Raw genomic sequence first — 25,225 nt, 5'->3', positions numbered from 1 at the left:
ACCTGCCCTGCACTCAGTTTTAGCAGTTTTTAAAGCATTTTTTCCTCTCTCTTTCTCACTGAACTGCATTTCTTTCATATCTTTGCGCTCCACGTTCTCCTGTGTCTCACTGTAAATCTGGACGAATGTGAAGGACAATGATAACTGTGGTACATTCTCAATGTTACCGTCTTCAGATTTTCTTTGCCAAGTAAATGAATCCAATATTTTTGGATCCAGTTTCATTTAAGTTTTAGGACACAGGCAGATTCCTTGCCAGCATAGACTGTGAATAGCTCCTGATAAATTTCTTGTTTTCCACTGTCTGCCTTTCTTTCGGTGTCCTGGACTTGCAAACTTACACCAGAACAGCCTATTAGTAACACTCTATTGTTTCTCTCACACACAAACCCTCTGAACCCTTTGACATTCTTAACATACACTGGTTCCAGAGGCCTGTCTGTCACACGATCAGTGTTTGACTACATTGTGTGCACTTCGAGGTACTACGTGGCTGTAATGCTCACTTTTCTCAGCACTCTGACCAAATGCTAAATAGAATGATTCTGAAAAGACGAAGGGTTCATAAGTCTCTATGGATATGGCAGTTACACCATCAGGCAATAGCTAATAGCTGAATATCTTTCTTATGATATGATATGTGTGTGGGGTGGTTGTTGTTTGTGTGTGTGGAGGTGTGCACACCCATGCGTGCTTGTGTGTTGGGGGTGAGACTTAAGAGAAAGGAAAATGATATTGGTTGTCTTCAATGAGAGGAAGAGTATATGAACTTTAATGTAGGAAAGGCTGTCACCCTCCCCCTGTGTATAACCCGTGGAAATTGTTTGGGGAGCCTAAGAAGATTAACAAATCATTGAAAACATCAGGAAATGGGAACTGATAAGTTAGGGAGGGTGGAATTAATTTTATAAACAATCTTTAGTGATGCAAAATCTGTATGCCTACCTCCTCCTATGTTCTCAGCAAAACTCAACCGCTTTGACACAGGAGCAGTGAAGCTCAGTTATAGCAGGGCCTGGGTTCAATTCTCCACACCTACATAGCAGCTCACAAACCTACACAAATCTAATTCCCAAGGATCTGATACCCTCTTCTGGCTTCATGGGCACCATACACACATGTGGTACACAGATGTCTGTACAGGCAAAACACCTATATGCATAAAACAAAAATAAATCTTAAAAAGCAAACCAACTATTTATATAAAATAACAATCTTCAAAGTGGTTTTGTAGATTTATGTTTTATTCTATAACAATATTTTTGCGGCAGTTTCCAGACTATTACCAATGAGACTTAAGTCAGATGACTTAATAACTGAATGCTAAAAATGCTCAAAGTACTAACATGAAAGAAAACTTCTACGTAACAGGTCTTGAGGTGGTGTTAAGCTCTCGGCTATTATTCAGCTCCTTGATCACTTAACACTCAAAACATTTCCAGATGTGATGTGTATAGGCATGCCCTGGGCACCTAGCCTCACTGAAGTCACACTGAAGGTGGCCTCTCATTTAAATGCCAAATGCACTCTGTGGATTCATAAAGTGGCTATCCCCTCTAGATGACATTACAGCTTGCCACTGACTTCCTTTGTTCTGTTTCTTACTTTTCCTGTCTCTTGGATGCAAGTCTTCTCTTCTTTTGCTTATCTGTCCGAGATCAATATCCTGCTTGCAACACCAAGATTGAAGCAACTTACAGAATGAGGAATGTATTGGGACGTATGGTTTCAGAGGGTTAGTTAGGGTCCATGACCAGCATGTCAGGGAACGTGGCAGAAGGTAGACAGGAAGGCATGATATTTGAGTGCAGTAGCTGCCAGCTTCCGTCTTGAGACACAGTCACCAGGCAGAGCGGTGCCAACTAGGTGTGGCATGAGATTTTAAAATCTCAAAGCGCATTCCCCACCCCAGTGACTCCCCTCCTCAAACAAGTCCACACCTCCTAATCCTTCACAAACAGTTCCACCAAACGATGTGCCAAGACTCATGAGCCTATGGGGGTAGGCATTTAAATTCTCATTTAAAAACACTATTTGAACCTGATTGTGTTCCCATACTCGATTTCATATATTGAACCCAAACTTCTAATCCTCCAGCTATGGCTGGATATGAAAAAGGAAAGCCATTACACTAAGACAAATTATGATAAGGGATGCATGGTTTTAGTTGTATTAGCACTTTCAGATGAGTGGGAGCTTTTAAGCACCATGCTTTTCTCTTTACCTTCTTTCTGTTTGGCAATCACCAAAGAGACCCTTCAAGACTATAGGTCACCTGTGGCCCAGATATTCACACAGTCTGAGAATATGTAGGGCCCCAGCACAGGATGATGTTGTTTTATTTGTTGCCTTTTTGTTTGTGGGTATTGAGGTAGGGGCCTTCCACTGTGGCCCAGGCTGTTCAAGAACTCACTGTGTAGACAGACTGGCCTTAGGTTCATTGCATTCTTTCTGCTTCAGCCTTGACAGTGTACTACAAGCCACACTGGGCTTCGTGGTGCGGTTCTGTGTTTCCAAGTCTTTCACTACTAGCTTATGCCAGCAAATGCCTCTCCTGGTATTTGACTTGAAATTCTTCCCATTAAAATGAACTGTAACTGAAGAGTAAGTGTCCAATTACTCTTTCTGGGAAGTTTTTGCTAAAGACACCATTTATACTTACCTGATGAGCTTGGGCAGCTTCGTACTTTATCATTTTCATATTGGGAGCTTGGGTTGTCACCTTGAACTTCAATGAACTGTGGTAAGAAAAACGCGTCTGCTTCTGTGTTGTGGACAGGTCCTGTTTTCATTTAAGCCCCAGAGCACTGGGAGGTATGGAGTAAGTTACTAAGAGGAAACGTCAGCACAGATTTAGGTAAATGACTGAAGTTCCTATAGCTTGCAGGTTGGCGATTCAAGCCCTGTTGATCCAGTATTAACCAGGAAGCTGCTACTCTTTCTGAACAGCCTATGAAGGACTAAATAAAGACTAGCAGACCACAGGAGAATGAGGAGACATACTGGAAGCCTAGAACTGAAAAGAGGAAGGTTAGCTTTAAAAGGAAGTGCTTGCTTTGTTCATGACTAAGCCTAGTAATCAAATATGTATTTGTTTCTAAAGGCTTAAAATTTGCTCACGTGATCCCTTACAGCTTCCCAACAATTTGTGCCCTGTAACATGAAGTTCTTGGTTCATATCTGTAACTTGGGCATGGACACACCAAAGTCTGTGTGCCAGAGTCACCCATCTGCCTTAGACTTGGATGAAAATGGCTTTATTCTTAAATGCCTGTGCCACAGTAAATATTAAAAACATCCTCACACTCTCGCTAGCCAGCATCGTCGAGCCATATGGCATTAGCGGGGTATAATCTCAGCGGTGGCCAGTTCTAGGGCACCGCGCCACAGTAACCCCAGCTATTCTGTCCCTGGCAGTCTCTCCACCCCTATTGCTAGCCACGTGCCATGCTGTGGTCGCCCTCTCCCTGCTGGCTCTCTGCAGCCAAACTCTGCTCACTTTCCCAGCATCCACCCCCTAATGGTTCCAGTCACAACTCCCACCAGCCTGTTAAAATCATGCCTCAATAAGCTTATAATTTAGCAATCAGATTTATCTCCATAATTTTATCTCAATAAATTTACACTCCACAAATCGTCCACACAGTAAACTCACAACCAATTGATAGTGATATAAACCACCCACCTAGATAAGATAACTTGACCTATAAAAATCCATCCCTTAAGAAATATTCCTAACCACCTGTGGCCATTTAAGGCCACATGGATCTGGGTCATCCTTCTCTGCCTCAATCTTGGTTCCCCCTCTCTTTCTCCTCTCTCTCCTCTTACTAAAACTCTGTCCCCGCCCCATTTTCTCACTGTCCAATCATAGGCCCTGCCATGCTCTCACCTGCATGAAGACAACAATCTACACACCTGCATCTGGCCTATAGAACATCAGTCCCATAGAACGTAACAGGTGATAGATAGAGATGCTTAGACCCACAGATGTTTTCATAAACAGCTTGTTCTGGGGATGAAAGTTTAAAATGGAGAATGATGTATATACGGACTGTTTTATGTGGTATTGTGACTTTCAGATCTGTCTTCTTCCAAGCTTGTACTTTGATGATTTGCTTTTCTATCTCCATTACTGGATGCATGTGATGTTCTTCAGTGTATGTTTGGTGTCCTGGGGGAGACTGACAAGCCACTGTGGTTAAGTGGGTTTGTTGGAAAAATCAAACAGATTGTGATCTTTTTCTATACTGTCATTCATTCACTTTCTTTCCAGCCTAAGTTACTTAATGATAGGGGAAACTTGTTATTATGGACTGACTATAATGCTGTTAAAGTGGCTTACAGCTTTCTCTGTTTTTCCTGAAAGCCACCATGATGGAAATCTGTAGATTCCCTTATTCCAAAAGTTCTTGGACTAGCCACTTGGCCTTCAGAATGATTCACTCTTTGTCAGAGTGTGTGGAGGCCTCCATTGTGTGATCTGGTTGAAAATCAGTGCCAGCGGTGCCTGGCTGGCTTATGTCTTACAGGGATTGATAGAGTGTTTGGATTTTGCCAATACCACCAGCACACTGTTAGCCTTTACATGAATCTTGCCTTGAATCTGGCCGTCCCAACCTCAGTGCTATTCTGGTGTGTTGTTATCCTCAATGAACAGAAACTTGATGAGTTCAGACACAAAATATTAGAAACTATCTATATCCGCTGTGGATAGTCCGCCTGTGTTTTAAATATTAGCAGAAGTATACTATTTCATGACTGATGATGTTAAATATGTTGGTGTGAAGAACAAATCATGTATTGATATGCCTTTTAAATTTTGAATCATTCCTTTGAAAGATATTAATATATTATCTACTATATCACTTTTGCTTTAAAAATAGGATTGTAGGTCAGGGCAAGAGGTGTTGAAATTGCACACAGTGATGGGCTGCCTGATGGTAGTGATACATTCTAGCAAATGTGTCAGGCAATTTAGCCAAATATCAGAGTGTACTTGCCCAAACCTAAGTGGTGTGAATTAGTGCACTTCTTAATGTGATCAAGAGACACAGCAAACGTGATCTGTATGAAACTATTCCTATGGAAAAAGAGCCTTTGCTTTCTAATAAATGTTTTTATAAATTGATAAAAGTACACTCTGAAACAATGATTTTCAAAAAAGCATGGTATAGTAGAAAGTGAACCAGTGACATCATTATTCATTATCACTACTATTAGACACTAGACAGAATTACACATGCTATACTTCTGTACAACTGAACAACTGTACAGAACAGTTGTTAACACCGGCAATATCGTTAACACTTGAGAAAGGTCTGAAGCTAAGAGATCACTACAGTTGCTATGCCACAAGATATTAGAAATGTCCACTTCAGGCTGAGAATGATGGTACATCCCTTTAATTCTCACAGCAGAGGAAGCCGAATTCTGGAAGTTTGATGCCAGCTCACACAGTTGTGGGCTGAGCAAGTCTGAAATCTGTTGAGTGACTAGCCGTTAGCCAGAGACCTTGGTTAAAGGCAATATTGCAGTTGTCTGATCTCAAAACAGGCTCAGGCATAGTTGCTATCTGTTGCAGGGACCAAAAGCAACCTGCAGATAAAAAGATTTATATGGAGAAGTTCAATATGTTTTTGTTAATAAAGAAAAGATTTAAAGATCATATTCTTAGGTATATTTGGTTTAATTTTGATAAATTGCCAAGAGAAACTTTGAAATGTGTTGATCTACTTGTGAGCATGATACTTTTATAAACTATAACCACTCAAAAAAAAACCCTCCAAATCCTATATCTCCTCTCTTTATTCTCATAAAGTATTCTAGGATGTTATGTTCACTATCTGTCTTTACATCTTTGTCAGAATTATACTATGTATAAGTTCTAGTAATCATAAATGTTTCTGGTACATCCCGAGATGTTAAGGAACTTCAGACATCTTATGTTGTTGATGTGAACTTCTGTTTTTGGCAGTTGACTGTTGGGATGGCCCAGATGGAGAGCCAGTGGTCCACCATGGTTATACTCTCACTTCAAAAATTCTCTTCAAAGATGTTGTGGAGACCATCAACAAGCATGCATTTGTTAAAAATGAGTAAGTATAGAAACACCTGGGAGCCATGCTCTGTCCCTTGCCTGGGAGTTCCACACCCTCCTTACACCCTCCAGCTTCATTCCCACTGTCCTGGTTCTCTTCCAGCTCCCAGTAATGACTGGGAACAAGTACAATGGCTTCCAACTTATGGATTCTTGTGACCCACTCATTTCTTAATCACATTGTCTCTCATCTTGCCTCTTTGAAAATACTTTTTGGAAGAATGACTTTTAAATTTCTAAACTCATAAAGCTTGAAAACAAGCTATTATACATAATAGTTTGTGATCTTACAAGACTTTCTTTTTTCGCATGTGAGTGTTTTATCTGAATGTATGCCAGAGTGTTATGTTCATGCAGTGCCTGTGGAGGTAACAAAGGGCTTGAGATCTTCTGGGACTGTAATTATAGACAATTCTCATCTTTCCTGTAGGTGTTGAAAATTGAACCCTAGTCCTTTGGGAAAGCACCCAGGGCTCTTATCTGCTGAGCCATCTCTCTCGCCCCATAACTGTTTTATGATACTGCATAATATAATAAAACGCTGAACATTAGAGACTTCAGAGTACATAGGACATCCAACACATGAATGTATCCTTTCCTTGACTTCACTGTGTTCTCTTAATTCTGAAACACAAATGCTGCTGTAATTCTTTTTTTTTTTTCTTTTTTTTGAAGCTGGGGACCGAACCCAGGGCCTTGCGCTTCCTAGGCAAGCGCTCTACCACTGAACTAAATCCCCAACCCCGCTGCTGTAATTCTTGTCCTAGTGTTCTTTCTAAAGCATCTACAGCACCCAGATGTCTTCATGTGTGGCTTCTTCCCCTTCCAGTGTCATCCTCTTCTGTCATTGCTCCGCAGAGACCTAGCATCTGTTAGCAATGACTGTCTTCCACTTCAACATTATCCAACGAGCCTGGAGCTTTTATAATTCCCAACCTAATGTGTGCTAGTATCTCCCCCAAATACCCCTCCCACCATGATAATCACCTGCTTCATTTTTATACAACAAAATTACGTAGCATTGCCTCACTGGGAAATGTATCTTGACCCACAACTGACGAATTCCCCCTTTCTTTATACTTACTGTCTGAACATATATCTGTCATGGCATATAACACCATAATAAAAAAGGTTGGTGACTTGCCTTCTTATGTAGATATGCGATGGTAAACTTATTGAAAACATGGAACTGTACTTCAGTAATCATTGATTTCTATTTAGCAGTTCCATAAATGTACTGAGCATACAAAAATGGATTTTTAAATTAAAGAAGCAAGCTAAAATTGTGATTGCATAAAATACTTTAGAAGCTAGTAGCCTTTAAATTTTCTAATATTTGGGCTTGTTAATTAAGCATGAGGTTGAAATGCCCTTCAAATAAGCTATCCTTGCTGCATAGAAAATTTAGTTTCTGGCATCTTTTACATGGAAGTATTTAGTGGTAAATTTAGCCTTCCAAACCCTGATTTTTATGAGTGTTACTTGTCAGTATTTCTCATTATATAAAATAGTACCACCCCATACCTCAGAGGATCATCTGGTGCCTGCAATACTGACTTCATGTTTAAATACTTTTAGAAGAGATGCTCTATAGGGGTTGGAGAGATTGATCGGTGGTTAAGAGCACTCTGCACCCCTGCAGAGGACCTAGGTTTGGTTCCCAGAATCTATATCATTTGGTTCCCAACCAATTTTAATTCCAGATTCATTGGCATCTGACACTCTCTCCTTGTCTCTATGGGCAACAGAAGTGCACCCCATATTCAGGTGAAACACTCAAACCCATAAAATAATGGTAAATACATCTTTAAAATAGGAAACACTTGTGAGGTAACCCAATCATAGAAAAACACACATGGTATGCATTCATTGATAAATGGATATTAGCCCAAATGTTCAAATTACCCTAGATGCACAGAACACATAAAACTCAAGAAGGATGACCAAAATGCAGATGCTTCACTCCTTCTTTAAAAGGGGAACAAGAATACCCTTGGCAGGGAATAGGGAGGCAAAGTTTAGAACAGAGGCAGAAGGAATGCCCATTCAGAGCCTGCCCCACATGTGGCCCATACATATATAGCCACCAAACTAGATAAGATGGATGAAACAAAGAAGTGCAGGCTGACAGGAACCTGATGTAGATCTCTCCTGAGAGACACAGCCAGAATACAGCAAATACAGAGGCGAATGCCAGCAGCAAACCACTGAACTGAGAATGAAACCGCCGTTGAAGGAATCAGAGAAAGGACTGAAAGAGCTTGAAGGGGCTCGAGACCCCATAGGTACAACAATGCCAACCAACCAGAGCTTCCAGGAACTAAGCCACTACCTAAAGGCTATACATGGACTGACCCTGGACTCTGACCTCATAGGTAGCAATGAATACCCTAGTAAGAGCACCAGTGGAAAGGGGAAGCCCTTGGTCCTGCCAAGGCTGGACCCCCAGTGAACAGGATTGCTAGGGGAGGGCTGTAATGGGGGGAAGATGGGGAGGGGAACACTCATATAGAAGGGGAAGGGGAGGGGATGGGGGATGTTGTACTTGAAATCGGGAAAGGGAATAACATTTGAAATGTAAATAAGAAATACCCAATTTAATAAAGATGGAAAAAATAGGAAACACTTTAAATGAGAATATTATATAACTTTTTTATGGCATTAACAAATTCTGGACCTTTTATTTTTCTTCTATTTTTAATGTCTTCTTTTTAGCAAGGCTTTTTAACTCTGGCACTGTGACCATTTGGGACAAGATTATATGTGGCAGGAAACCATCTTGTGTATTGTAGGGCATTTAGTAGCCTCTCCAACTTCCATTCACCAGATGCTAGCAAAATCCCTAAACCATGCCCACCACAAAAGGCCTTACGACATTGACCAATGTTTCTTAGTGGGGTGAGGCTCAATACCCTCTCCTGTTCAGAACATCCTTCTGCTTGGCAACACCAGACACTCATGAGCTTTTTATATGGGAATTGAGAATTTGAAATTATTTTTGTTGAAACCTACATGATTGCATGTGTCTCAGGGATACTCACTTGTTAATTTCTCTTCCCGACACTCTTGGATAAACCCATGTGAGAGCCCAACTAGCTGGCAGACCACAGTCAGAAAGGCAAGACACCATCAGTAGAAGGAACCTCTCTGAGACCTCAGCATCGAGTGTAAATTTCAAGAGGTCATGGGCCTCTTGTGGAGTTTGTGCTTGCTGAAAGACATCTTTTTTGTTTTTCCTTTACACTAATGTATTAGGTAATTCAAATATTGGTTTGTGTACTTTGAAAAGATTTCATATATTATTTCTAAAGATAGGTAGGTGAAAGAAAACTGAGATTTTGGTTTTGATTTGGTTTGGTGTTTGTTTCATGCTTTGGCGGCTAACCTCTCAGCATGTGGTTGGTTTGGGGAACCACCTTACATTTTCTATACTGAAACGTGTGTTGCTGTAGAATGGATAGCTGTTTTTTTTTCAGACATTTATGTGTGTGGGTAAGTTGGGGGGGGGTCTCTTCACATGCCACACTGCACGTGTGGGTGTTGGAAGACAACCAGCAGGAGTCCATTCTCTGCTTCCACATGTGGGTGCCAGGGATCAGGTCCAGGTCATCAGGCTTGATAGCAGCTGCCTTTACTGGCAGAGACCTGGCACTTCTGACACTTGATGCCACTAAACCAAAGCTGTATTACCTTAGTTTTCCCCATAGTTCTCAAGCTGAGACTAGTATATTTTTAGAGTAAGCAACTGCCTTTAATGATAGGCAGCAGTCTCTTGGATTTGCTCACACTTGTGAATAAATATGAAAAAAAATCAACCTCATGGATTTTCTTTTCTTAGGCTACACACACACATACACACACACACACACACACACACACACACACACACTCGTATTACATTACTCACTCTTGCTTGATACTAAGTTAAGTCATCCTGCAAGAACTAGTATTCTGCATAGCTAGTGTGCCTGGCAAAATATATCTGCTTTAAAGAGCTTTTCTTCAGTGCATGCTTCATCTGTCTCCTTTTAGCATCATTTTAATCATTATTAGTATTGTTCATTTGGTTGCCGAGAATTTAAGAATGCAATGAGTACAGTTTCTCTTTCCAGGTTTCCAAGATCGCTGTGAGCTGGCGCCATTGAACACCCTTGGTATTGTTGCTGTCTCCTCAGGTTTCCCGTTATACTGTCCATTGAGAACCACTGCAGTATTCAGCAGCAGAGGAAGATTGCTCAGTACCTGAAAGGAATATTCCAGGACAAACTGGACCTGTCATCTGTAGACACAGGAGAGTGCAGGCAGCTTCCAAGCCCTCAGAGTCTGAAAGGCAAAATCCTGGTGAAGGTAATTACTTATGCAGTTACAGCCCAAATATTAAAATAGTAAAGATCAACTACATCTTCCTCGTTATTGGCAAAACATAAAGAACATTTAAAAGGGAATCATGAGAATCCAGACGCGTGAAGGGTATCTGTCCACGCATCTTATGTTAATATATAGACACACCTTCAGAGGCAAGTTACCGCTGACAGCCTGCTATGAATTTGTTTTTCTGGCTGTCCATGCTGTGCAAGCTGTTTGAAGTCTGGGAGAATTCACACAGAGAGATGTGCATGGGCATGTGAGTGCAAGAGAGGAGAAAGCTCTTTGACTCCACGTATGAGGCATTCTGTTCAGATTCTTTTCTTCTATTTCAAGCTCCAATAACTGTCTGTCAAAAGGAGGAAAAGTCTTCATGGTTGATTGGTCTTGGTTATGTGTGTGAGCAGCACTCTCCTCAAACAGAAACATGGGCATAGACACAATGCCCCTCAGGACTTGTGGATTCAGGAGGAGAGGGGATGAGCCGAGTGGCACTTCCTCACAGGTGTTCTGAGGGAGAAAACTTGCTGCAGTGAATGAATATCATTAATGCAAATGGTGGTCAGGGAGACAGCTCCGTGAGATCTTGGGCTTTGTCATTTTGCTTATCTCCAGTGAGCATTTTCTTTGGAATAAAATCTTGGTTAGACAAAGAACAGAGCTGTAGACAGTCTTCTTCAAAAGGATATTCATGGCAGAGGACAGGTAAAGTCAGGGAAAGAGTCCACCACAGTGTAAAACTGTAGGAAAGATAATGAAATCTTCAGAGTCAGTCCAAACCTGCTTTTTCTTTTTTTCTTTTTTTTTTTCCCGGAGCTGGGGACCGAACCCAGGGCCTTGCGCTTCCTAGGTAAGCGCTCTACCACTGAGCTAAATCCCCAGCCCCCAAACCTGCTTTTTCTAACAATTAAATTATAAGTATAGAATCCTCAGAGAGGTGCTGTCAGGCTCTCCTATAAATGCATGCTGAATAAGAGGTCTTAATAACATGACAGGTAATATTAAAGTCAACTTGCCCAAGTCTGGCCAGAGGTAACTGCTGTGCTAAAAACTGGTTTCTGCATCCAACATTAAAGTGTTATCTTTGTAATATTGTAAATACTCCATTTTCTTTACCCCACCGTCAGGAAATTAGATGTAGACTCAGACAGTTTGATTATAATCTTTTCTTTTGACTGGGCACAGTGGCATACACTCACGAGGCAGAGGTAGGCAGATTTCTGTGAGTTCGAGGTCAGTCTGGTCTGAACAGTGTGTTCCAGGCCATGTCTCAATTATCTTTTTCTTTTTGGATAGTGGCGATTATGACAGATATTCAGTGTGCAGTTACTGAATGCTTTCTCTAACACTAGACCATGGTTGTATAGCACAGAATGTCCCAGGGCGCCTCAATGAATGCTACAGCTGGGAGGTCTGAGGCAGTCTTTGGAAGGATCGGCACCAGTGTGGGCTGTGGTTATCCCAGATGCATTAGAGAGCTGTTCAGTATCAGTAAGGTTTCTTAGAAGTTCAGGGAAAAGCTGTGCATGGTAAGACTTGTCTGTAATCCCAGCGCTCAGGAGGCAGAGGCAGTAAGACTGTGACTTTGAAGGTAGCTGTGTTATCTTCTGTCTGGAAAAAAAAGGAACGAATAAATAAATAGGTAAAACAAAAAATAAGATTGCCTGAAGTATTCCAGCACTTTCCCATTCAAAGCAAAAGCAGCACTGCTCTGGCAGAAAAAGTCTCCATCCCAAAGGCGGCATGGAAAGCTTACTTACCATTCAGGAGGTCAACACATTGACCCACTAGGCAAATAGAAAGCGTTATACCTACAAGGAGTGTGTGTGTGTGTGTGTGTGTGTGTGTGTGTGTGTGTGTGTGTGTGTGTTCCTGAAAAAGAACACAAAGTTGCTTTTGATATCCCAGATGCATTAAATAAAAATATATTTAAATAATAAAATATATTTAAAAATGTATTTTAAATATAACATATTTAGCAGCTTACCCCCAATTGCTGTTGCTAAAAGTAGCAGTTATTCTGTGCCCTCAGGTTCCTATTCCTTTAAATGAGTTATCTATTTGTTTGGTGCACACTGATGTTTCGCTTACATGTATGTCCATGTGAGAGTGCTGGGTCCTTTGGAGGTGGAGCTACAGACAGCTGGGAATCGAACCCAGGTCCTCTGGAAGAGCAGCCAATGTTCTTAACTGCTAAGCCATCCCTCCAGCCCCATGAGGTTCCTCATTTTGCAGGTGGGGTCACAGGAGTGTTACTATTTCCCTGGGCCACAGATAGTGTGGAGCTGAGAGGGATTCGGGAGTGTTTCCATATTCCACAACAAATTAACCCAAGATTAGAGCATGACTGAAGTAGTCTGCAGGCCAGAAAGTGCTCACAGGAGTACTCAGACTACAGTGTTTACATCACACAAGATTTCACCTTACTTTATCTGCTTTTATGTTTTCATTTGCTTTTATATTTATAACTGTACTTTTCATAACATATTCTATTATTATTATCATTATTTTTATGTCTTGACCTCAGTTTCCCTTCTTCCTCTTCTCCTAGTTCCTCCCCTACCATTACCACCTCCCCTCTGCCCTCCTATTATCGGATGACCCTCCTCCTTTTCTCTTCAGGAAAGAGCAGGCCTCCCATGGATATCCACCAAACATGGCATATCAAGTTGCAGTAAAACTAGGCACCTCTGCTCATATTAAGGCTGGACAAGGCAGCTCAGGAGGAGGAAAGGGGTCCCAAAAGATGGCAAAAGAGTCAGAGACAGTCCTTGCTGTCCACTGTTGGGAGTCTCACATGAAGACCAAGCTCCACAACTGTAATAAATATGCAGGGGCCATAGATCAGTCCTATGAAGGCTTCCTGGTTGTCGGTTCAGTATCTGTGACCCCTAATACTTACTCCCAACTCCTCCTAGATTTTTCCTATCTCTAACCCGTGCAGCTCTATACCCATTCTCCCTTTCTTAGGAAATAAAAAGGTAAGGCACTGGCGGCACACTTTTATTCTCTACACTCTGGAGGTAGAGGTAGGCAAATCTCTCTGTGAGTTCAAGGCCAGCCTGGTGCACACAGTGAGTACACACACACACCCACACACACATAGCACATACCACACACACGCACCATACAATGGAAACAAAATAGACAAGCAAAAGCCAAAAAAGACAAAAACAAATAAAAAAACCGAACAGAGCAATATTAAACAGAAAGTCTACAAAATTCTTTGAGTTCACTTTGTGCTGACCAATTACTCCTGAATATGGGACCCATGCACAAGTGTGGTTAGTATACATCTAGTAAGACTCCACTGGCGGTGGGGGGAGAGGGTGGACAATTTGTTTCCTTGTAGATAACTTCTGAGAGGTGGGAGCCAGTGTCCAGTTCTCCCTCTCAGCATTTGGTCCTGGTTCATCAGAGAAACTTCTTGCATAGGTGGACACTGACACAGAAACCCATATTTGAACAGAATGCACAGAGGTTTGGATCATTCAGCCTTAGATGGAATGTGTTCATCACCTCTCCCCACAGGGCCTAAGGATCCATGTTGAAGAGGCGATGGAAAGACTGTAAGAGTCAGAGGTGATAGATGACTCCAAAGAGACTGCCATTAACAGTACACAAATTGTCTTCCAGACACAGCAGGGCTGATGCACATGTCACCTCACAGAGACTGGCAGCATTCACTGGGCCTGTGCAGGTTCAATCCAGAAAGGTCCTAATTTTATTCTTTAGCTCTTCCCACGGGTAACTCTGTTACTAAAACATGTTAAGGCAAGCAATGCCTTTAGGCAGGCACAGTGTTGCATGCTTGTAATCCTAATACTTGAGAGGCTGAGGCAGGAAGGTTGGATGTTCAAAACCTGCCTGGGCTACAGAGAGCAAGGTTGTGTCTCAAAAAGACAGCCAAAGCAGCAATGTTGATCTGCGGTGCTCTTCTTCCTGCCCGAATTAAGTATCTTTGTGAGCTAGGAATATGTAAACGCTGGCCAAAAATACAGGAGTCAGTGTGCAGCCTCTTTTAAATACATTTGGAAGAGAATGATGAGCTCTGCTAGGGGATATTATAGGATGCCTACCTTTTGTTTTTATCCCTTCATCCCATGCCACCCTGAAACAAAGGGGAAATGAAGCCTGTGCCCCTTCACTCCTCATGGCCGCCTGCCATGGTGCCCTTCCTTCCATGGAGCTGGAACCTGAGCGTCATTTGAGAAGAGCTGTTCTTAACTCGGGAGTGCTTTTGTATTTATTAGCTTTGTTCCATTGAACATTATTTTAATGGATTGGTTTTGAGGCTATTTTACAAGAGAAAGCTGCTTTCAGGGTATTTAAATGTCTGTGCACAGGTCTACTTTGGTATCTGTCATTGTGCCCAACAAAATGTTGACTCTGAGTAATTTAGGTTGGTAATGAATGCATGAGAGATACAGGAATCATTGTGTCTGTGGTTGCTGAGTGTATCAGCCTACCGCTTAAGTGACTGCTCACCATGTCGTCAGAGTAGCTCTATAGATATTCTCTAAAGGAAAAGAACTCATCTTCTGGGAGCTTTCTGTATAGACAATACCTGAAATCGTATTTATATGTATTTGAACATTGTAGTTCTGAGCAGGCCTGCCATTAACAGTACACAAATTGGAGCTGGGAGTGTTGTTCCTAGTGGAATGCTTGCCTATTGTGTGTAAACTCTGGATTTAATTCCCAGCACCACCTACACTGGGCTTGGTGATGTATGCCTGTAACTCCTACACTATGGAGTGGAGATGGCAGGATCAGAAATTGAAGGCCATCCTCCACTACAAAGTGAGTTCAAGGTCAGCCTGGGATCTAAAAGACCCTGTCTAAAACATCAGGGCACAAATACAATCTAATCTAAGACCACTTCAGTCTTAGAAATGCCATTCTTTAAGTCTGAAGTCTCTAAATCCTAAACACTTCATCTGAATGCAGATTTTACTTTTATTACGTAGATTATCTAATCATCTTGAAATTATCGCGATGCTAAAGCCCAGTGTCAGGGGCTTTGGCTGCATAGGAGGGTGCAAGGCATCACTAAGAGAGGCCTCTTACAATGCAACAAAACATTCCTGTGCAGAATCAGTTGCCAAGTTCATCCATACTTAAAATCTTTTTATCTCTGTTTTGAGTTTAAAATGTTAGATATTTGATTTTTCAACCTTTCTAGAAGCTGGGTGCTTCTTGCCTTCAAATTACCAGTCAGGTGTCCCTTCCTCTTGCATTGAAGAAGAAACAAGAGGTCCAAACTGAGCCCATCTGCTGAGGGATGGTGGAAGAAGCCAATGGTGGCCTTTCTGCCAGCAGTTGCCGAGGCTACTATGTGGATGATGAAGTTAACAATGATCTCTGTTCCTTAGTTTTGCAAAAGGCATTTTTACTGGATTAGGTCTGGCTCTCCCAAATCTATTTGTATGTTGGGCATCTGTGGCTGCATATCAAATTGAACCTAAATTTAGCAACCTGAAGTAGCAGGTGTCATCCCATAGTCTCTGCTGTGTTTTCCGCTCAAAGCATTCTAAAAGGCTGCAGTGAAGGAGTCAGGTGGAAACCCAGGTACTCCGGGGTGGACTGGGAGGAGAAAGCTATATTTCTAGGGTCAGTTGGTGGCAGTGATGGCCATGTTCTAGCAGACTGTTTAACTAGAGATGCCTACTCCTTTGCTATGTGGTTCTTTCCACTGAACAACTCACATATGTGTGTGTACAGTGGGATGGAGATAGACAGAGGAGAGATGTGGAGGTCAGGAGGATGGATGGGTGTGGAAGAATAAGATAGAAGGTAGGTTCAGGAAGGACAGACACCCTATCATTTTGCTCTGTTATGTTTAGAAGTGGTCACTAGGTCCAGCCCACATTCCAGAAGAGAGTATTACAGAAAGACAGAGATAAGAGATAGGAGACACTGGTAACATTTGAAGGCTGCCCACTGCAACGGCCTCAGCCACTTGCCTCAGAGCCTGGTTCTGCCCATCTCTGCCCTACAGCATATTCTGAGACCAATTTAATGGCCTATTAACATTCCTTTCTGCTCTCAAGTCAGAAGCCTACCTTAGAACTCTCTCTTATCAGGCCCTAGACCTTGCCTTCTCTTGGCTTTTTTTTTTTTTTAACTTTTTCTGAATATAACTTGGGAAATATAGAAGAGAGGGGAAAGCCCATAGAGGTACTTACTCTTAAAAAAGCAAAACAACAGCAAAACACATTTATGTGTTTGCATGTGCATGTATGCACACACTTATATGTGGGGGTGCAGGGAGGGGCACAGGTTGTCTGAGGACAGCTGTAAATGTCCGTGCTTGCCTTCCACCTTATTTGAGTCAGACCTATGGGTTTCCTGGGATTCCCCTGTCTTGTCTCCCTTCTTGCTATAGAAGCCATTAAGATTACAGACACAGGCTACAACCACCCTGCTTTACACGGTTTCTGAGTCTCCAAAGTCACATCCTCACGCTTGTGAAGCAAGTGGTTTATTTACCCTTTGAGCATCTCCGCAGTCCTAGATGCTTGTTCTTAACAATTGACTGTATCTATTTCCAAATTACTCCCCAGTGATTTTATAGATCTTTGAGGTCGTATTGGGTTCAGACAGTCCACCTCCTGTGTCTGTACTGAGCCTGCACAGGTTTCTTTCCCTTGGGTTACGTAACACTTATGTTATTATGTATGATTAAATAGCCAAGAGGTAATTTGAAATGAACCAGAAGTTGTACACCATGGTGTACAGACACCAAATTGGTAGGAAGGACTTGAGCATCTTTGGGATTTGCTGTCTGAGAAGAGTTCCAGAGCCAGTCTCCCAGGGATATTGGGGATGAATGTAAAGTTGTAACTCAGATCCCTTCTCATTTCTTTTTTTTTTTTTATTTTTTTATTAACTTGAGTATTTCTTATATACATTTCGAGTGTTATTCCCTTTCCCGGTTTCCGGGCAAATATCCCGCTCCCCCCTCCCCTTCCTTATGGGTGTTCCCCTCCCAACCCTCCCCCCATTGCCGCCCTCCCCCCATAGACTAGTTCACTGTGGGTTCAGTCTTAGCAGGACCCAGGGCTTCCCCTTCCACTGGTGCTCTTACTAGGATATTCATTGCTACCTATGGGGTCAGAGTCCAGGGTCAGTCCATGTATAGTCTTTAGGTAGTGGCTTAGTCCCTGGAAGCTCTGGTTGCTTGGCATTGTTGTACTTTTGGGGTCTCGAGCCCCTTCAAGCTCTTCCAGTTCTTTCTCTGATTCCTTCAATAGGGGACCTATTCTCAGTTCAGTGGTTTGCTGCTGGCATTCGCCTCTATATTTGCTGTATTCTGGCTGTGTCTCTCAGGAGCGATCTACATCCGGCTCCTGTCGGTCTGCACTTCTTTGCTTCATCCATCTTGTCTAATTGGGTGGCTGTATATGTATGGGCCACATGTGGGGCAGGCTCTGAATGGGTGTTCCTTCAGTCTCTGTTTTAATCTTTGCCTCTCCCTTCCCTGCCAAGGGTATTCTTTTTCCTCATTTAAAGAAGGAGTGAAGCATTCACATTTTGATCATCCGTCTTGAGTTTCGTTTGTTCTAGGGATCTAGGGTAATTCAAGCATTTGGGCTAATAGCCACTTATCAATGAGTGCATACCATGTATGTCTTTCTGTGATTGGGTTAGCTCACTCAGGATGATATTTTCCAGTTCCAACCATTTGCCTACGAATTTCATAAACTCGTTGTTTTTGATAGCTGAGTAATATTCCATTGTGTAGATGTACCACATTTTCTGTATCCATTCCTCTGTTGAAGGGCATCTGGGTTCTTTCCATTTTCTGGCTATTATAAATAAGGCTGCGATGAACATAGTGGAGCACGTGTCTCTTTTATATGTTGAGGCATCTTTTGGGTATATGCCCAAGAGAGGTATAGCTGGATCCTCAGGCAGTTCAATGTCCAATTTTCTGAGGAACCTCCAGACTGATTTCCAGAATGGTTTTACCAGTCTGCAATCCCACCAACTATGGAGGAGTGTTCCTCTTTCTCCACATCCTCGCCAGCATCTGCTGTCACCTGAGTTTTTGATCTTAGCCAATCGCACTGGTGTGAGGTGAAATCTCAGGGTTGTTTTGATTTGCATTTCCCTTATGACTAAAGATGTTGAACATTTCTTTAGGTGTTTCTCAGCCATTCGGCATTCCTCAGCTGTGAATTCTTTGTTTAGCTCTGAACCCCATTTTTTAATAGGGTTATTTGTTTCCCTGCGGTCTAACTTCTTGAGTTCTTTGTATATTTTGGATATAAGGCCTCTATCTGTTGTAGGATTGGTAAAGATCTTTTCCCAATCTGTTGGTTGCCGTTTTGTCCTAACCACAGTGTCCTTTGCCTTACAGAAGCTTTGCAGTTTTATGAGATCCCATTTGTCGATTCTTGATCTTAGAGCATAAGCCATTGGTGTTTTGTTCAGGAAATTTTTTCCAGTGCCCATGTGTTCCAGATGCTTCCCTAGTTTTTCTTCTATTAGTTTGAGTGTGTCTGGTTTGATGTGGAGGTCCTTGATCCACTTGGACTTAAGCTTTGTACAGGGTGATAAGGATGGATCGATCTGCATTCTTCTACATGTTGCCCTCCAGTTGAACCAGCACCATTTGCTGAAAATGCTATCTTTTTTTCCATTGGATGGTTTTGGCTCCTTTGTCAAAAATCAAGTGACCATAGGTGTGTGGGTTCATTTCTGGGTCTTCAATTCTATTCCATTGGTCTATCTGTCTGTCTCTGTACCAATACCATGCAGTTTTTATCACTATTGCTCTGTAATACTGCTTGAGTTCAGGGATAGTGATTCCCCCTGAAGTCCTTTTATTGTTGAGGATAGCTTTAGCTATCCTGGGTTTTTTGTTATTCCAGATGAATTTGCAAATTGTTCTGTCTAACTCTTTGAAGAATTGGATTGGTATTTTGATGGGGATTGCATTGAATCTGTAGATTGCTTTTGGTAAAATGGCCATTTTTACCATATTAATCCTGCCAATCCATGAGCATGGGAGATCTTTCCATCTTCTGAGGTCTTCTTCAATTTCTTTCCTCAGTGTCTTGAAGTTCTTATTGTACAGATCTTTTACTTGCTTGGTTAAAGTCACACCGAGGTACTTTATATTATTTGGGTCTATTATGAAGGGTGTCGTTTCCCTAATTTCTTTCTCGGCTTGTTTCTCTTTTGTATAGAGGAAGGCAACTGATTTATTTGAGTTAATTTTATACCCAGCCACTTTGCTGAAGTTGTCTATCAGCTTTAGTAGTTCTCTGGTGGAACTTTTGGGATCACTTAAATATACTATCATGTCATCTGCAAATAGTGATATTTTGACCTCTTCTTTTCCGATCTGTATCCCTTTGATCTCCTTTTGTTGTCTGATTGCTCTGGCTAGAACTTCAAGAACTATATTGAATAAGTAGGGAGAGAGTGGGCAGCCTTGTCTAGTCCCTGATTTTAGTGGGATTGCTTCAAGTTTCTCTCCATTTAGTTTAATGTTAGCAACTGGTTTGCTGTATATGGCTTTTACTATGTTTAGGTATGGGCCTTGAATTCCTATTCTTTCCAGGACTTTTATCATGAAGGGGTGTTGAATTTTGTCAAATGCTTTCTCAGCATCTAATGAAATGATCATGTGGTTCTGTTCTTTCAGTTTGTTTATATAATGGATCACATTGATGGTTTTCCGTATATTAAACCATCCCTGCATGCCTGGGATGAAGCCTACTTGATCATGGTGGATGATTGTTTTGATGTGCTCTTGAATTCGGTTTGCCAGAATTTTATTGAGTATTTTTGCGTCAATATTCATAAGGGAAATTGGTCTGAAGTTCTCTTTCTTTGTTGTGTCTTTGTGTGGTTTAGGTATAAGAGTAATTGTGGCTTCATAGAAGGAATTCGGTAGGGCTCCATCTGTTTCAATTTTGTGGAATAGTTTGGATAATATTGGTATGAGGTCTTCTATGAAGGTTTGATAGAATTCTGCACTAAACCCGTCTGGACCTGGGCTCTTTTTGGTTGGGAGACCTTTAATGACTGCTTCTATTTCCTTAGGAGTTATGGGGTTGTTTAACTGGTTTATCTGTTCCTGATTTAACTTCGATACCTGGTATCTGTCTAGGAAATTGTCCATTTCCTGAAGATTTTCAAATTTTGTTGAATGTAGGTTTTTATAGTAAGATCTGATGATTTTTTGAATTTCCTCCGAATCTGTAGTTATGTCTCCCTTTTCATTTCTGATTTTGTTAATTTGGACACACTCTCTGTGTCCTCTCGTTAGTCTGGCTAAGGGTTTATCTATCTTGTTGATTTTCTCAAAGAACCAACTTTTGGTTCTGTTGATTCTTTCTATGGTCCTTTTTGTTTCTACTTGGTTGATTTCAGCTCTGAGTTTGATTATTTCCTGCCTTCTACTCCTCCTGGGTGTATTTGCTTCTTTTTGTTCTAGAGCTTTTAGGTGTGCTGTCAAGCTGCTGACATATGCTCTTTCCTGTTTCTTTCTGCAGGCACTCAGCGCTATGAGTTTTCCTCTTAGCACAGCTTTCATTGTGTCCCATAAGTTTGAGTATGTTGTATCTTCATTTTCATTAAATTCTAAAAAGTTTTTAATTTCTTTCTTTATTTCTTCCTTGACCAGGTTATCATTGAGTAGAGCATTGTTCAATTTCCACGTATATGTGGGCATTCTTCCCTTATTGTTATTGAAGACCAGTTTTAGGCCGTGGTGGTCCGATAGCACGCATGGGATTATTTCTATCTTTCTGTACCTGTTGAGGCCCGTTTTTTGACCAATTATATGGTCAATTTTGGAGAAAGTACCATGAGGAGCTGAGAAGAAGGTATATCCTTTTGCTTTAGGATAGAATGTTCTATAAATATCCGTTAAGTCCATTTGGCTCATGACTTCTCTTAGTCTGTCTACATCACTGTTTAATTTCTGTTTCCATGATCTGTCCATTGATGAGAGTGGGGTGTTGAAATCTCCCACTATTATTGTGTGAGGTGCAATGTGTGTTTTGAGCTTTAGTAAGGTTTCTTTTACATATGTAGGTGCCCTTGTATTTGGGGCATAGATATTTAGGATTGAGAGTTCATCTTGGTTGATTTTTCCTTTGATGAATATGAAGTGTCCTTCCTTATCTTTTTTGATGACTTTTAGTTGGAAATTGATTTTATTTGATATTAGAATGGCTACTCCAGCTTGCTTCTTCTGACCATTTGCTTGGAAAGTTGTTTTCCAGCCTTTCACTCTGAGGTAGTGTCTGTCTTTGTCTCTGAGGTGTGTTTCCTGTAGGCAGCAGAATGCAGGGTCCTCGTTGCGTATCCAGTTTGTTAATCTATGTCTTTTTATTGGGGAGTTGAGGCCATTGATATTGAGAGATATTAAGGAATAGTGATTATTGCTTCCCGTTATATTCATATTTGATGTGAGGTTATGTTTGTGTGCTTTCATTCTCTTTGTTTTGTTGCCAAGACGATTAGTTTCTTGCTTCTTCTAGGGTATAGCTTGCCTCCTTATGTTGGGCTTTACCATTTATTATCCTTTGTAGTGCTGGATTTGTAGAAAGATATTGTGTAAATTTGGTTTTGTCATGGAATATCTTGGTTTCTCCATCAATGTTAATTGAGAGTTTTGCTGGATACAGTAACCTTGGCTGGCATTTGTGTTCTCTTAGGGTCTGTATGACATCAGTCCAGGATCTTCTGGCCTTCATAGTTTCTGGCGAGAAGTCTGGTGTGATTCTGATAGGTCTCCCTTTATATGTTACTTGACCTTTTTCCCTTACTGCTTTTAATATTCTTTCTTTATTTTGTGCGTTTGGTGTTTTGACAATTATGTGACGGGAGGTGTTTCTTTTCTGGTCCAATCTATTTGGAGTTCTGTAGGCTTCCTGTATGTCTATGGGTATCTCTTTTTTTAGGTTAGGGAAGTTTTCTTCTATGATTTTGTTGAAGATATTTACTGGTCCTTTGAGCTGGGAGTCTTCACTCTCTTCTATACCTATTATCCTTAGGTTTGATCTTCTCATTGAGTCCTGGATTTCCTGTATGTTTTGGACCAGTAGCTTTTTCCGCTTTACATTATCTTTGACAGTTGAGTCAATGATTTCTTTGGAATCTTCTGCTCCTGAGATTCTCTCTTCCATCTCTTGTATTCTGTTGGTGAAGCTTGTATCTACAGCTCCTTGTCTCTTCTTTTGGTTTTCTATATCCAGGGTTGTTTCCATGTGTTCTTTCTTGATTGCTTCTATTTCCATTTTTAATTCCTTCAACTGTTTGATTGTGTTTTCCTGGAATTCTTTCAGGGATTTTTGCGATTCCTCTCTGTAGGCTTTTACTTGTTTATTAATGTTTTCCTGTGCTTCCCTAAGTGTGTTCAGGTCTTTCCTGAAGTCCTCCAGCATCATGATCAAATATGATTTTGAAACTAGATCTTGCTTTTCTGGTGTGTTTGGATATTCCATGTTTGTTTTGGTGGGAGAATTGGGCTCCGATGATGGCATGTAGTCTTGGTTTCTGTTGCTTGGGTTCCTGCGCTTGCCTCTCGCCATCAGATTATCTCTATTGTTACTTTGTCCTGCTATTTCTGACAGTGGCTAGACTGTCCTATAAGCCTGTGTGTCAGGAGTGCTGTAGACCTGTTTTCCTCTCTTTCAGTCAGTTATGGGGACAGAGTGTTCTGCTTTCGGGCGTGTAGTTTTTCCTCTCTACAGGTCTTCAGCTGTTCCTGTGGGCCTGTGTCTTGAGTTCACCAGGCAGCTTTCTTGCAGCAGAAAATTTGGTCTTACCTGTGGTCCCGAGGCTCAGGTTTGCTCGTGGGGTGCTGTCCAGGGGCTCTCTGCAGCGGCAGCAACCAGGAAGACCTGTGCCGCCCCTTCCGGGAGCTTCAGTGCACCAGGGTTCCAGATGGTCTTTGGCTTTTTCCTCTGGCGTCCGAGATGTGTGTGCAGGGAGCAGTCTCTTCTGGTTTCCCAGGCCTGTCTGCCTCTCTGAAGGTTTAGCTCTCCCTCCCACGGGATTTGGGTGCAGAGAACTGTTTATCCGGTCTGTTTCCTTCAGGGTCCGGCGGTGTCTGTGGCAGGGGTCCTGCCGCTCCTGGGCCCTCCCCCACGGGAGCCCAGAGGCCTTATACAGTTTCCTCTTGGGCCAGGGATGTGGGCAGGGGTGAGCAGTGTTGGTGGTCTCTTCCGCTCTGCAGCCTCAGGAGTGCCCACCTGACCAGGCGGTTGGGTCTCTCTCTCACCGGTCTGGGAGCAGAGAGCTGCTGCGGGCCGGGATCCGCGGGTGTGGGACTTCCGGTAAACACAGAACGTGCCTGGTCCTAGAGAAATTCTGCTTCCGTGTGTCCCAAGCTCACCAGGCAGCTTTCTTGCAGCAGAAAATTTGGTCTTACCTGTGGTCCCGAGGCTCAAGTTCGCTCGTGGGGTGCTGCCCAGGGGCTCTCTGCAGCGGCAGCAACCAGGAAGACCTGTGCCGCCCCTTCCGGGAGCTTCAGTGCACCAGGGTTCCAGATGGTCTTTGGCTTTTTCCTCTGGCGTCCGAGATGTGTGTGCAGGGAGCAGTCTCTTCTGGTTTCCCAGGCCTGTCTGCCTCTCTGAAGGTTTAGCTCTCCCTCCCACGGGATTTGGGTGCAGAGAACTGTTTATCCGGTCTGTTTCCTTCAGGGTCCGGCGGTGTCTCCCTTCTCATTTCATTATGAGAATTTTCCACATCCAAGGTCTGTGATTTCTGAAATGACTCGAGAATGGCCTACCTAGTAGTCCTAAGACTGTTGTTTAAGCTGCATCGTTGTTCTGTGAAAGAAGGGCTGGATGCAAAGGGGCACCAGTCAGCAACTGCTAAGGACAGTTTTCCCCTACATTCTGAGGAAAGCAGGCTGCTCTCAGAGGCCATAGTGTCTTCTGACCACCAAAAAAAAGTCTTAGTCTGGGTAACTTAAAAACAACAGAACAGCCAGAAATCCCAACCTCCGTGTTCTGGAATTCTCCTTTTTTCTTTTCTTTTTTTCCTTTTCTGTTTTCCTTTTATTTCCCTCCTCCTGCTTCCTCGCTTCCTCGCTAATTATCTCCCTCCTTCTCTCCCTTCACCCCGCCCCATGTCTTCCTCTGCAGTCAAGGCTCACCTGGAACTCCCTACAAAATTCCATATTTATTCAGCAGCAGCTGTTTGTTGTATGACGCCTGTCCCTGTCACCATTCTGTGTTCTGTGTCTGTTTTTGCAGTGTGGATACCTTGTGTGAGTAGAGTCACGCTAGGTTTGCCTATGGCTCGTGTCATCTCGAATAATGCCTTCAAGGTTCACCCATCTTATAATATGTATCAGGATTTGTTCTTTTTAATGGCTGAGTAATATTCCACAAAAGAGCATGTTTTGTGGGTCCATTCATCTGCCAACAGACACTTGGATTGCCTCTATTTTGGGCTGTTGTGAATTTATTTTCATCTTCAAATGGGACATTTTGATCTATTTCAGGGCAAGAAGTTGCCATATCACCTTGGGGATGATGCAGAGGAAGGAGAAGTGTCCGATGAGGACAGTGCAGATGAAATTGAAGATGAATGCAAGTTCAAGCTGCATTATGTGAGTTGCTGGCTCCCCAACATTCCTATCCCTTACATCCTGTAGAAGAATAGGGTGCCACAATGGTGGTATGTTAAACTCTCCACACATATGGCGTCTGTAGCGGGAAAGGATGGTATTTTAAAATTACTCTGTGCTGGCACTCAGCAGTTGTGGTAGATGAGTGGTGAAGT

At 42.2% G+C, this 25,225-nt stretch overlaps 1 protein-coding gene across 11 annotated transcripts in view; it reads left to right on the top strand.

Annotated features, from left to right (window-relative positions):
- The window catches only part of Plch1 (phospholipase C, eta 1), a 230,211-nt gene that overhangs the window by 165,991 nt on the left and 38,995 nt on the right, over window positions 1-25,225 (top strand). For all 11 annotated transcript variants that reach the window (XM_087622850.1, XM_087622875.1, XM_087622831.1 and 8 more), the window contains 3 exon segments: window positions 5,978-6,098; window positions 10,276-10,447; window positions 24,945-25,052. In XM_087622850.1, the coding sequence (XP_087478976.1) occupies window positions 5,978-6,098; window positions 10,276-10,447; window positions 24,945-25,052 (401 nt within the window).

This window comes from Rattus norvegicus, chromosome 2 (assembly GCF_021556685.1).
Source record: "Rattus norvegicus strain SHRSP/BbbUtx chromosome 2, alternate assembly SHRSP_T2T, whole genome shotgun sequence".
Classification (NCBI taxonomy): domain Eukaryota; kingdom Metazoa; phylum Chordata; class Mammalia; order Rodentia; family Muridae; genus Rattus; species Rattus norvegicus.
This window is presented reverse-complemented; position numbering and strand designations above follow the sequence as displayed.